The sequence below is a fragment of the Stomoxys calcitrans genome, chromosome 5 (assembly GCF_963082655.1).
Source record: "Stomoxys calcitrans chromosome 5, idStoCalc2.1, whole genome shotgun sequence".
NCBI classification, from domain to species: Eukaryota; Metazoa; Arthropoda; class Insecta; order Diptera; family Muscidae; genus Stomoxys; species Stomoxys calcitrans.
In genome coordinates, this window is record NC_081556.1 from 6,017,109 (window position 1) to 6,031,517 (window position 14,409).

Consider the following 14,409-nt stretch of genomic DNA (forward strand, 5'->3'; position numbering starts at 1 on the left):
AATTGGTTTGGTAATTGGTTTCACAAATTAAAAAATTCCATGTTATTTATTTTATAAATACATGAACTGAAACTGAGAAACAATATCGTTATTTTATTTGGTGTATATATGTAAGTTATATATAAACAACAATGATAAAAAATATTAAAAAAAAAAAACAAACAAGAAAACGAGAACAAACAAATTGTATAAAAATTTTTGGAATGTACAAATGAAATTAAATGAAATACTGTATGCGAGATATCAGAGATCATGTAAGTGATAGAAAACTGTCCTCAATTTGTTATAGGGAATTTTCCACTAGTGGTTAAATTAAATTTGGTTAATGCTATTAACTAGGGGGTATTGAAAATGCCCTTTGACCTCTGCCATGATCGGGCTTGGCACCGAACCAACTCATTTTCCAGTTTAAAGTATCGTGCAGAAGTTTCTCCTCCTCCTTTGTAAGCTTAAGTAATGTTGCCACAGCTCTTATTAGATGCCGTGCTTCTACCTATTTGGAGTTAAATATTCAATGGAGTAATTTGTGTGTATGTATATCTATCTCTGTGGTGTAAAAATTACCTCTCTACTGGTCAAAAATTTGACTATAACATGTTTTAGATACTTGAAATTCACTTCATCCATAACAATGCCACCTTTGGCGGAGCAACTACAAGGTTGTCTTACAAGGCTGGTATTTGGAGACAGTTTCTGGCAATCCTCATCAATTTTTGCCGTTGAAAATTCTTTCTGCAAAGTCTTTTTTAGGTCATTTATTCTCTGGTTTAACACTTTTATAGTCTGTAAATATATATGAGTATGATTGAAAAGAGTATTTGAACATAGCAAATACATAACGTACCTTATTTTTTTCACTGATATCTCTTTGCATGTCATCGATTTCCTTCAGTTTCTTGTCGTTGCAAAGCATAATGCTTTGAAGTTCTTGAAACGCTTGGTCTCTTGACTTGAGCTGTTCTTCTAACTTCTTATTTTGTTCCTGAATGTCAATGACTTCGTCTCTTTCTTGCCTCAATTCTTTCTTTAATAATTCTTCACTTTGCGAAATTTCTGCATTTTTCAGTAAGGCTGTCAATTTTTCTTCCTTCTCCGCTTCCAACATGGTCTGGTTCTCCATCAGTTGATTTTGAAGGTCCGTCATTTGTTGCCTCAATGTTTGGATAACATTCGCCGAATTTGCTGCGAATTCTCCAAATCGATCATCAGCAGCCTCTAATCTATTTTTTAAATCTTTATTTTGCAATTCTAATGTTTCCTGGTTGGATAAGCGTTAGTATAGAAATTGGAAAAAAATACAAGGCTGATTTGTCTTTCATTGTTTTGAGAGCTTCCATAAAAAATAACAGCTAAAATTAAGTGCGAACGCAAAGCACATTTATTAAATTAAAAATTAACTAAAAACTTTTAAGGCTCCATGCACATGTAAATTGAAAATGTGTTAAAATACGTATAAATATTTTCAGCTATTAATCATAAACAAATTAAAATGCTTGTACTTTTAATTTTTGTTGTCTTTGGTAAGTGGATTGTTAAATAATTTATGGCCGGTAATTTGATTTAAGTGTTAGTCACATGTCCCAGGATAATTCTTCAACTTCGGTGGATATACTTACAACTTTATTGCGTTCGAATAAAATTTGTTGCTCGTTATCTTCTCGGCATTCTTTTAAAGCTAAATTCAATTCATCGATTTCTTCCTCCAACAGCTTGATCTGTATACAAATGGACATAGGTATTAAATTTTGTGGATTTAAGTTTCGATGAGACATTTACCTTATCATTTCTTTGTTTAATTTCATCTTTAGCCTTAAATAATTCAAACTCCAAGTGTTTTACTTTTTCGGAGAACTCGTCTTTAAGTTTTAACGCTTTTCTTTTTTCGGTGGTTTCTTCCGCAACTTGCTTAGATAGACGGCTTACTTGTGTTTCCAAAGCTAAATTTTGGCCACTCCATGAACTCTTGATGTCAGACAATTGCAGATGGGCTTCTTCCAAGCGTTGCTCAAGCAACTTACGTTCAAGTACTAAGGCTTGGACTTTTTCGTCACCGCTCAGTGTTTGGAGAGCTTCGAGGCGGGTTTGTTCCACAATCTGAAGACGCATCTTCAAGTGTCTATTCTCTTCCTCTATGGCAGCCAGAGTGGTAGTTAAATTATTTTTTTCTTGTTGCGATGAATGCCTCAGTTGCTGCAGTTCGTCCTTTATTTCTTCAAGCTGTGGTTCGAAGTGTCGCAGCCTTTCTACTTCTGATGACAAATTTTCAACCTGTTGTTGGTATTGCCGGGTGGCATTAAGACGATCTACGGCCTCCTGTTCTCGAAATGAAAGTAAATTTCGTAACTTTTCTATTTCACTTTGTTGCATATTTTGAATTTCAATTTGCTCTTCACAATAGATGTCCTTTTGCGTTTGTGCAACTTTGACACTTTCCAATAAGATCTCATTAGTCTTTTCAACTCGCAACTTTTCTTCTTGCAATTGCAACAATTCCTGCCGCATAGCCGCAATTTGATCATTCTATAAAAATGTTTTAGGACATTAAATACACAAAACGGGACACTAATTACCTAAGACAATATTCTCACCTGTGAATCGGCATTGGCAATGGAAGGATGAATCACCGTTCGTTGCAACGTGGGCACCATTGACCCACCTGTCTCTTCCTTGATTTTATTTTTAAGCGACGCAAACATATCTTTTGCTTACAAATAAAATAATACAAATTTATTAATTTTCTATATTCAGTTCCATTTGATCGTTTTGCCACGTTGAAAACTTAACCCCTTCGTTCTCCTTTTAACTTCCGAAATAGTTTTTGCCTTGAGAATTGCCTTAAAATTGAAAATTTACTTATCAGTACTTTATGCAAATTTTGTATTATTTATACTAGAAATTAAAACTAACAGCTGATTTTATTACAACTTTAGGTCTAGTTATGATGTCGTAAATAGACCAGTTCGCGAACTTTTCCAGTAAAAATTTTAAGGAGAGCTATTTTTCTATTTACTTGAATTAAACAGCTTGTTTTCATAAAACAGGTGTTCGATGCTGCAATTTTTTGTTGGACAAAACCCTTCAGTAGAAATTTACAAGCTCTCAATTACAGTGTTGCCGGTATTGGGGACTTATTTTCGAAAATGGGGAGTAAGTTTTTGATTTGGGGAGTTGATGGGGATTCGGAGCAAAAATTGACGACTTTTTGGAGAGAAATTTTCTGTTCAAAATTTGGTCTTTTACCTTTATCTTATAGTCATTTAGATAACATAAATCGGTACAATTTACACCAAGTTATACTTGCTATGTTTTATTTCTGTACTATATAGTTTAAATCACGATTAACCGCTTATTATTATCTGTAATCGCATGATATCGATAACTTTGAACTGAAATTTTCTCCAAACCATATGTCTTGCACTGGATAAGGTAAAAATAAAACACAACAACTGTTCGAATCGATTAATCTTTGCACTATATAAATAGTACAAAAATAAAACACAACAATTATATCAATGTTTCTTACACAATGGAGAAAACAATAAGTGCAGAAAAAACGTGTTTTGTTATGGAAACAAAAAATTTAGATTGCTGTCAAATTCCGCCTGCGGAACAATTAAAAATTTCGGCGACAATTCCGAAAGCAGAATAGAATACCAACCCTTAAAGGCTGGTACTATATTTGCTTTTGTCGGTATTTTCGCTGATTATTTTTTTATATAATAGATTTCAAAGCAGGACAGCCCTTCATTACTAATGCTAAAATTTTAATCAAATTTTTCTCTTATCATTGTTGTTGTTGGGCAACTGCCCTACCTGTAACTGAATATATCTTGATAGTACCAGCCATAAAGGAATTTGGTTTTCTGAACGGCTGTCAATTTGTTATAGCGTATACCGTATGTGCGTTCGATGTTAGCGTAGCTACGTACGACGTTCAATCCGCGCCGTCGGCGAAAAGTTTCGGCTTCGTTCTCTGCCTACTTATTACAAGTAAAAATAAATTATAAATTTGATTATATATCAAGTAATTTAAATTATTTACTATAATTTCGGCCGTAGCCGTGGCCGTAGATCGTTTTAATGCCACCCGACTATACCAACAACGGATTGAAAATTTGTCAACAGAAATAGAAAAGCTACGACACTTCGAAACACCCGTTTTCACCATATAGCTCCCCCTCTCATCATCACAAAAATTAAATTGGCGCGTTCCTTTGTTGGTGCAAAACATAAAGTTCGAATTTGTGAATTTGTTAACTGCTGAATTTATCCTAATGGACAGTGAAAGAATTTGCGATGGTGCTGGCACCGAACAATTTGCTGACGATATGAAAAATGATAAGGATATGTTTTCTGTAATGGATACAAATGAATTAATTGAAAACATGACAAGTTTCTTGGAAGCTGGGGCTCCTGAAGTTGAAAAAAAGGACTTGAGGAAAATGGCTTTGGCCTTAACAAAACATCTGAATGAGTGAGTATGTCTTAATACTGCCCATTTTATAAATTTTAAGGCAACATATTAAATTCAAAGGATTTTTTTTTTAATTTGTACCATGACATAAAATTGTTTTAGTAAGGGTTGTGTGTAAATCAGACTGCTGTGGGAACTGAAGAGTAAGTAGCTACTGCTTCTAAATTTAACAGGAAAGAAATCCAAATCCCACGATCTTGTTCGCTGTAACCTATAAAAAAGGCCTCTTCTCTGTATAACACCCATGAAAACCAATCTAACAATTTTTTACAATAAGAAGCTCAACTGAGGATTACGGGTCGTGCCTACAGGTTGCGTTTAGTCTGCGCTGCACGGCCTCTCACTGAGACTCTCCACTCGATATCGCTGATTGTCCGCGACTGCAGTTGCAGCTACTCCGTATGGAGCACTCCACTATCTGCAACCTGTGGAAGTTAAGCTTCTTGACAAAACGGACTGTGTTGTGTTTATAGTTATTCCGTGCCGGATTTTTTAATACGTGATGTTGTTGTTGTTGTGGCAGTGTGTTGTACACTGAGACGGCAGCTCTTGCCGATATATATAACCGGCTGCCATTGGATTTGTAATGATGTTATTTTATTTATTTATTTATTTATTCGCATCTTTGCAACACTAAGCCTATTTGGCCAAAAATTCGCATTGCATATGTAACAATTTTAGCAGTTTGTTGGGTTCTATCTTTCGTCTGCTTGACTCTATTGAGTGTCAAGACTCAGGAACTCTGCGTCAAAGATGGGGTGCGTCCACAGGTATCTGGGTCTGAGTCGAGTGGGTCTGGCTGGGCAGTTAAACAGGTGAAGTGTATCGTGGGGTCCCTGGTTTCAATCGGGACATACATCGTGCACGTCGGCATGAATGGGACACTCGATGGTCGGAATCATTTTTCCGTTGACCATCACAGTCAGCTCAGTATGCACCTCACGCGTATTTGTAGTAAACAATGTGGCTGAAGATTTGGTGGCAGATATCTTCAGATTTCTTGCAGCGAAATATGAAGCAAGTTCGTTGAGGTAGACGTTCAACCTATCGCAGATGTCAACAATGGGTGGGGGACCTGATGCCATGATCGAACAATCGTCCGCATATGATACGATATCTATGCCTTCTGGAGGAGGTGGAATGGAGGATAGGTAGAGGTTAAACAGTGCCGGAGATATCACCCCACCTTGCGGAATTCCCTGATTCACTCTATGATGCTTCAACTTCCTATCCATTAATTCCACAAATGACTGGCGACCACACAGGTAATTCGTGACCCAGTGATTCTGGCCTGGCTGGAGGGACGTGTGGCCGATGTCCTCAAATAGTTTGGTATGGCTGACCGTGTCGAATACCTTCGATAGGTCCAGTGCCACGAGGACCTTCCTATCACCTTCTTACGGCAAATTTGTACGGTGATGGTATGCAAAGCATTTGTTGTGCTATGCAGTCTTCGAAATCCATGTCGATGCTCTGCGAATGGAAATTCTTTTACGAGGATCGGGAGGAGTAATGCCTCAAGCGTCTTTGCTGCTGGCGAGAGAAGAGAGATCGGTCTGTACGACTCGCCAAAACTCGGGTCCTTTCAGGCTTCAGTAGCGGGATCACTCTGCCCATTTTCCAGACATCTGGAGCTATAAGAGTGTTCAAGGACAGGTTGAGGACAGTAGTAAGGTACTCAACTCCAGGTGAATCCAGATTCTTCAACATCAATGTAGAGATTTTGTCGGGGCCCAACGCCTTAAACCATGGCGCCACTGATGACATTCGTAACTTCGCCCACGGTAAATTATGATGGCTGTCCATCGGCTCGGATACCATGGATACGGTGAATGGCTCTCCTTCTTGCCTTAGCTTAGGTATATGTCCATAGTGGCATGGGGCGAATTAATACCAGTAGCCTAGTTAATTAACATTGTACTTTGATCTTTATTTTTATTAACGTTGATAATCATTATGACTATCACAATTTTTACAAAATTTAAGTATTTGTTGTTGTTATATACTATCCTGTGTATTAACATATGAGTGTATGTGTGCGCATAATGTTTAGTTCAAAAGATTTTGCACGGTAATTTGGCAATTATCCAAATATCATATGTATTTTTAAATTTGTGAGTATACCTTAAGAAGCACAGCCGACAGACGCAACTAGACTAATGTCACTAATCTAGTAGTAGTAGTGGTAGTAGCACAAATGCTAAATTCAATTGCGATTGGCAGTGATGCTGATTTGGGTATAAAATATGGTGACAAAGTGACGCCGCCGTAACAAAGCCATTTCTTTATTTTGTTTTAAAAAAGTTCTAAACACATAATAGAACATTATTGAAGGAAAAGCATCAATAAAATAGGGGGCCAACGAACTTAAACATTCGTCATCATCATATCTCTGATTTAAATCTCCCTCCCATGTGTAATCAAAAGTTATATGTAATAAAAACGTCATGGGCGTGTAAACGCAATTCATTAGGCATGACGCTAATTTGGCAAAGTATAATTATGTTGGGCTTGACATCCGTTGTAAAATTCGAAATGTTTTGACCTGTATTTGGAAAAAAATCCAGAGCTTTCTGTTAAAAGTATAAAAAATAATCCAGCTTATATTATTTTTAGACTTCAACATGTTATGGGTAGTTGGACACAAGAAATATGTTAAGACAACTTTGCTATAATTGAAATTTTTTGAAAATATTAATTTTACAAACCAATATTGAAGGTCATCAAACGAGCAATTGCTTAAGTGTTTCATATTTGGTGGCTCTTTTCATTTTGGCCATGACCATGCCCGTCTATGACGCTGAACGCCATGTTTCGAATCCTGGCGACAATATCAGAAATTTTTTCAGCGGCGGTTATCTCCTCCTCGTTTAGGTTAGGTTTAAGTGGCAGTCTGCCATCAGACTCACTTAGACGTTTTCGTTCATCGTGATACCACAGGAATAGAAGAAGGAAGATGCCTTCTAGTTCCTACCGTTGAATCATCCAGATCGCTTGGAAAAGCCCAATAACTTGCGAATATTCACATCCGCTAAATCAGACAGGTTCTCAAAGAAATGAGTACCTAAAGTGGAACTCCTTCTAACTGCTAGTGTATGATACACACACAGAAGGTCTCTTCTTCTTCGATGCCCGCACAGCTTCTGCAAAAGTCGTTGCTAGCAACCTTCAGTCTGTCAGCATGTTTTCGGATTAGACAGTGACCTGTCATGACGGACACAATAACTGAGACGTTTGTTCCAGTCAATGACAGCAAAGCAGTAGACCTCTTCAAGCCTAGATGAGTCCACATAGTTTTGGAATGCTCACAGCCGCCTCTTTGTGACCATCTATCATTCGTTGTCCTTCGGGCCTGGTAATGAAAACTAAGCTTACATGTCGCTAGAGGCATACCCACAGATTCCAGTATAGCTGGAATGTGTAGCGTAGTTCCTAGTCTCGCAAGCTCACCCGCTTTACAATTCCCTATGATATCTCTGTGACCCGGCACCCAGAACAGGTGAATTTTGAACTGTTCAGCCATCTCGTTGAGAGATCTGCGACAGTCGAGGGTGGTTTTTGTGTTCAGAAATGCGTTCTCCAGGGATTGGCTGCCTGGCTGTCTGGAAAGATATTTATGCCAATCGTCGTAATGGCATATCTTAGCCATTCCACCACTTCGTTAATTGCAAGGATCTCGGCTTGATACACACTGCAGTGGTCGGGTAACCTTTTCGATATGACCAGTCCGTAGCCGCCACATGACCAATGAGAAAGCTCCTTTAACCTCACGGCAGTGATCGTTGCAATTTGGGTAGCCACAATGTCCAGAGGCATTAGATGTAACATTAAATTCAGTACATCAGATGGTGTCGTCCTCAGTGCGGCTGAGATACACATACAAGCCATTCTTTGGATCTGGTTAAGTATTGAGCAGTAGGTGGACGTTTGAAGCGCCGTCCACCAGACCACAACACCCTGCAGTATATACCCAACGCATAACACGCGGTCTAAACCCTCAACTTTTGCCAATGGCTCAGAGCCTGGCGACCCTGATGATGTGTCACATGGAGACATTTGTGAGGTGCTATGCCATGTATACATGTCATGGCAGCCATGTAAAAAGTTCTTCCCAAAGAGCTGGCTTCTTACGGACTCTGCTATAAAAAGGAGGTCACCTATCATGGTGCTTGAACTTGAATCGGACAGCACTCATTGAGTTGTAAACAGTTAGCCTTCTGGGATTTTAAAAGTGGTAAAGTTTATGAAAAAAATACCTTCATATATTCATCACTACTACCCTATATGATTTCATCTTGGAGTTGCTTGTGAAGATTGAAGTTTAATGATCAATGTTCAATCACATTGCCTTTGAGACTTTCCATAAGACCATAACTGAAATTCTTAAACATCTTTTAGGGAATTACGGACCATGTTTGGCATTGCAACAATGCATTTTTTCCACCAATATCTATTAGGGACCGATTTTATCCCGACACAGGATAAATATGAGTACCGCACAGGCTTAACCTTTCAACTCCGATTGTCCCGAGAAGCTTAGCTGCGAGCTACCGGGCGGGTCCACAGGTTGCGTATAGTGGGATGCTCCATAATGAGAAGCTGCAACTGCAGTCGCGGACAATCAGCGGTGTAGAGCAAAGAGTCTCGGTAAGAAATCTCTTACCGAGACTGGCTCTTGCGTAAATACTGAGGGCCTATGATTCTCGATATGACATGGCGAGCTATACTTTACTTTAATTGGCTATGACAGAACATTTGCTCCACTAGCCGAAGGTAGAGAAGCTTTTCAAGCGTCTCGATCATTCGAAAATCTGTGACATCCAGTTTCGGGGTATCTCCCACCACTTGAACTTACCATCGGTCTTTAGGTCTTCCCGGTTTGCGTGTACCAGCGTGTTTGCCTTTAAAAGACTTCTTTGGAGCTTCTACATCCATTCTGACCTAGCCAATGCAGTCGTTGTATTTTGATGCGTGTAACTATGCTATCGTCGTCATACTGCTCATAGAGCTCGTGGTTCATACGTCGCCTATGTTCTTTCTCTCAAATACTCCAAGCACTGCCCCATCTGCTTTCACAAGTACCCATGCTTCAGAACCATATAACAACACGGGTAGTGTCAGTTTCTTGTATAGTGTAATCTTCGTCTGTCGAGAGGTGGCCTTGTTTCTAAACTGCTTACTTAGTCCAAAGTAGCATCTGTTTGCCAATATTATTCTTCAAAGCTGGTGTCATTCGTTCTCAAAACTGGTGTCATTCGTTTCGGTTACGGCGGTGCCGAGGTAGATAAAGTTACTGACTGTCTCAAAGTTGTGGTTCCCAACTTTCTCCATTTTCTTTATCTGCTCGGCTGTGTATGGTTTTTTGGGAGTTGAAACCATCCATTTCGTCTTATCTCCATTTACGGCCAGACCCATTTTCACTGACTCTCTTTTGATTCTTTCAAAGCTGTTACATATATGACATATGATATCGATGTCGTCAGCATAGGCGAGTAGCACGTGTCCTCTTGTGATTAGTGTGCCATATCTATTCACATCTGCATCTCGTATAATCTTCTCCAGCAGGATATTAAAGAGATCACAGGATAGGCTGTCTCCTTGTGTGAAACCTCGTTTGGTATTAATTGGTTGGGAGAGATTCTTTCCTATTCTTACAGAGGAACGCGTATCTGCAAGTTTCATCATGCAGTCTTATTAATTTTGCAGGGATACCAAACTCAGACATGGCTTAAAATACCTTTAAACGTAAAGGAATATCGAAGGCGGCTTTGTAGTCAACAAAAAGATGGTAGGTGTTGATTTGTCCTTTTCGGGTCTATTCCAGGATACGTAGTGTGAATATCTGGTCTAGGGTGGATTTACCAGGTCTAAAGTCGTATTGATAGGACCCAATTATCTCATTGACTTTTGGTGTTAATCTCGAGAGTATCTTGTATGCTATGGGGAGGAGACTTATTCGTCTGTAGTTGGCACATTCCGTCTTGTCTCCTTTCTTGTGTACGGAACATAGAGTGCTTAGGTTCCAATCATCGGGTATGCGTTCTTCTAGCAACATTGCGTAGATAAACTGATGCATTTGTCATGTCGCCTCCGGCATTAAAAGTTCAGCGGGTAACCCTTCGGCTCCTGCTGCCTTGTTCTTCAGTCGCGTCACTGCTACTTGGACCTCATTTGAACCTCATTCTATACCATCATCAGGCATTGGTTCTGCGGTATTCTCTTCGCCGCCATCATCGGACGTTAGCAGTTGTGTAAAATGTTATTTTCTTATCCTCAGCATGCTATCTGTGTCAGTTACCAGATTAGCTTCTTTGTCTCTGTAGGAGGATGTGCCTGCACCAAAGCCATCGGTTTGATATCTTATTCTTTGGTAGAATTTCCGTACTTTATTCTGACTCCTGTACATCTCAATTCGCTCACACTCACGTCTTTCCATTTCCTTTTTCTTTCTGCGGAATAGACGTTTCTCCTCTCTCCTTTTCTCCCGATACCTCTCCTTCATCTGGCGTTGCTACTGATTGCAGGGTTGCTCTATATGCCGCATTCTTGGCTTCAGTAGTCGGAGACTTCCGGTACCCAAGTACGGATTTCGCGGCATTTTCCATGGAGTGGTCAATGGTTTGGCACTGCGCCATTATATCATCGGAACGGGGAGTACTTTTATCAAGCAGTTGGGTCATTCGAGTGGAGTATGTCGCTGTCATCTGTTGCGTTTACAGCTTTTCAATGTCGAGCTTCCGGGCAGTGTCCTACTTTCCTCGCCATGATCAAACGAGTGCGAACCTTTGCTGCAACTAGGTAATGATACCAACCTATATTCGCTCCACGGATCGATCGTTCATCTAACACGCTCGATGAATGCCTTCCATCTATCACAACGTGATCAATTTGGTTCCTCGTGTTTTGATCGGGTGACAGCCATGTGGCTTTGTGAATATTTTTTTATATTGAAATCTGGTGCTACTAACTACCAATAAGATATTATTATATATAATTGGATTTCTATATATATCTCGGATAAATTCTAGATACAATTGTATCTAATTGTGTCAAATTGTTTTTTACACTCAAATGACTAAGTTTATCAAATTAGATCCAATTATTTATAACCATTTTTCGGATCCAATTTTATAATTGGATCTGGCCATATCGACTTTTGTTTTACTCGGGAGTCCAAACTAAAAATCAAGCATTCTGAGATGTTCCCATTTTCTTAATTTTTTTGTCCAAAAAAAAAACAATTTCCTTGTATTTTGCGCTTAAATGAATGGAACATTCTTTTGTGCCTAGAAGACTATTGCCTTGAATCAACTGCTGAAAATAACTTTTTCTGTTTTAAGCGTATTTTCGCTATCCCACTTTGTTGACGCACAGTGAACTTTTTTTGATATTAATGCCCAGATTTTCCAGGTTCTTCATAATAGGCATCGCTTTCACATTTTTGGATGTAGTCTCAAAACTATCATTGTATACTTCCTGATGATCATGAAGGTTGTTTTCACTGACTTGCCTTTAATGTGGGCATACCGCCGATACCTTAAAAAAATCTTCGCTCTGAGATAAGTATCGACCATCCTCTCCAGAGCCTTCAAGTTAATAGATGACAGAATGAGAAGAAAATCGTTGGTGTTTCGTATGACATGATTTTCTTTCTTTGGGAACGCAAACTTTTGTGTCACTCCATCCCACAGGAATATTTCGAATTTTCGTGCTACAGTTCTTGCTCTCCCGATAATACTTAGTCCAACGTATAATTAGAACGCTTTGGTACAAAATTTAAGGAAATTTCTTCTTTTGGGGTAAATCATGCCTAATCATTATAGCGAAAAAATTAATAAATCCCCATAATTAAAATATAATAAAAAAAGTTTTCGTATTTTTTAGAAACTAATCGCTTATAGAAAATGATTACGTTACGTTCATTCGTATCTATCTATACACAAATATCTTGGTCTATATGACATTTTCACCTATTAACATACATTTGATGTTATTGTTGTAAAACACATTGGTGTATCAAGCAAGGCATGCCGTTACGCTTTTTAGCTTTAATCTACACACCCTTCTTACCATAATAAATGAAAAAAAAACTATTCAAGCTTGACGTTAATCAATTTTATATAGGTTTTGGGTTGCGTTCTCACTCACATCTGTTGATAATTGTTTCAGCTTAGGTACATAAGATATTCAAATTGTTTTCTTTTTTAGATTTGCAGCAAAGCCTCATGTAATACAGAAATATGTATGCGGTCATATTTTCAAAATAAATTTTTCATTTGCCATGTTTTCTAAATGTCGCCTTAAACAAAAGAAAATGTTTTCAATTTTGATTTTATGCATACGAATCATTTTTGCCTAGGTACACTACTGCTCTAATGTGTGATCAACATTAACAGGTAGTTATGGAGCCTAGGTAAATATGTTTTATTTGTAAACAAACAAACAACAGATTTTAGCATGCGTTTCAAAATATCTATGGCAACAAGGACAAACACTAGTTGCTATTTGTAAAGAAAGTGTTTTCTTGTTTAAATACCATTCTGGATGGCGATTTGTTGGCTGTGTGTCTAGTTTTGTTTGTGATGCTAGGGCAGGGCTAAATATTTAGAATACGAATAGTTTTAACTATACATTTGACCTTGTTTTGAATAGTTTTATGATTTGTGATATCATTTTTCATCTCCTTGAAATTCAAGGATAATTTTTGTTATATTTGTACTTAGTAAAAGGTGAGTAACATGAAATATATGAATATTAAATTAAAGAAAAAACTTGTGTGACTCTTATTGTATAAAACTCTTGTTTTTCATAACTTTATTTTTTATTTTATTAATAACTAGCTGGACAGGGCCCGCTCCACTGTGCCTTCTTTTACTTTATATGGAACAAAATTATCCTTTGAATATTTAGTTTCGACAATTAAAGAGCTTATAGTGAAATACCATGCTGCGAAATTGGTATGTGTATACCGCTTCACTAACAGTATAACAATATATATGTCTGTATCTGAATCCCATATGATCTTTATTGGTCTATGAATTCGTTTTTAGGGTCATCTAAGTTTGGACGTTAGATGTACTTTACTCTTAAAAGACTTTATGAGAACCCGATATTCTCATGGGGATTTTGGGAATGCCTCCAGGGTGGTGTTTGGAGGGTTTAGGGGGTGGTGTGGACCCCCAGAAACGTGGTCCTGAAAGCCTTTCATTTGAGTCCCACACAAAGTTTCGCTAAATTCGCACCACACTTCTCCAAAATCTGGCATTTCTGAGTCTATAAGGAACACACAAACGCAAATTCCTTTTTATATATAAGATAGGGTAAGTGCTCCTAGGTTCGGCAGTTCCAGTAGTCGGCACTTTTGTTTTTTAAACTCATATTTCTAAGAATGTGTAAAACCTTATATATTAAAAAAATGGTCAATAAACGTTAATAATATTCTCGTCTCTCTTTGTAAAAAAAAAAGTTAAGCAGAGTTTACTGATTACGTCAGAATTTCGCTTTTAGTGAGAGGGTGTCCATGAACAAGGGCGAAAGTGCCTGTTCTTAAGAAAAAAATTAGTGCAAGTATCGAGGTTGAAAAAACGTAGAAAATTTTGGATCAAAAAAAATTTTTTAATCCGATCGTCTTCAAATTTGGTATAGGCATGTTTTACAGCCTAGAAACGAAGCCTATTGAAACAAAAAATTGGTTCAGATGTAGATATAGCTCCCATATATGTTCGTCCGATTTGCAGTAATAATGCAATTAAATGGTCATTTGTTAACCAATTCTCTCGAAATTTGGCAGGAAAGATTTTCTTATGACTCTGCAAGAGCATTTATTGACTAGTCTTGCCAAAATTTTGTACAACGCTTTCCTCGACGACTCCCACAATATCTATTGAGTTAAGTCGAAAAGGGTTCAGATTTGGATATAGCTCCCATATATTTGT

General features: G+C 38.0%; 1 protein-coding gene across 1 annotated transcript; it reads right to left on the reverse strand.

The window, feature by feature from the left end:
- Positions 1 to 76: 76 nt before the first annotated feature.
- LOC106094577 (golgin subfamily A member 1) lies at positions 77 to 2,911 on the reverse strand. The gene is made up of 6 exons (XM_013261804.2): positions 2,589 to 2,911; positions 1,777 to 2,520; positions 1,617 to 1,715; positions 845 to 1,258; positions 565 to 783; positions 77 to 493 (listed from the first exon to the last, which is right to left on the reverse strand). The coding sequence occupies exons 1-6, from the start codon at positions 2,694 to 2,696 to the stop codon at positions 332 to 334; spliced, it is 1,746 nt and encodes a 581-aa protein (XP_013117258.1). The 5' UTR covers positions 2,697 to 2,911; the 3' UTR covers positions 77 to 331.
- Positions 2,912 to 14,409: the final 11,498 nt, after the last annotated feature.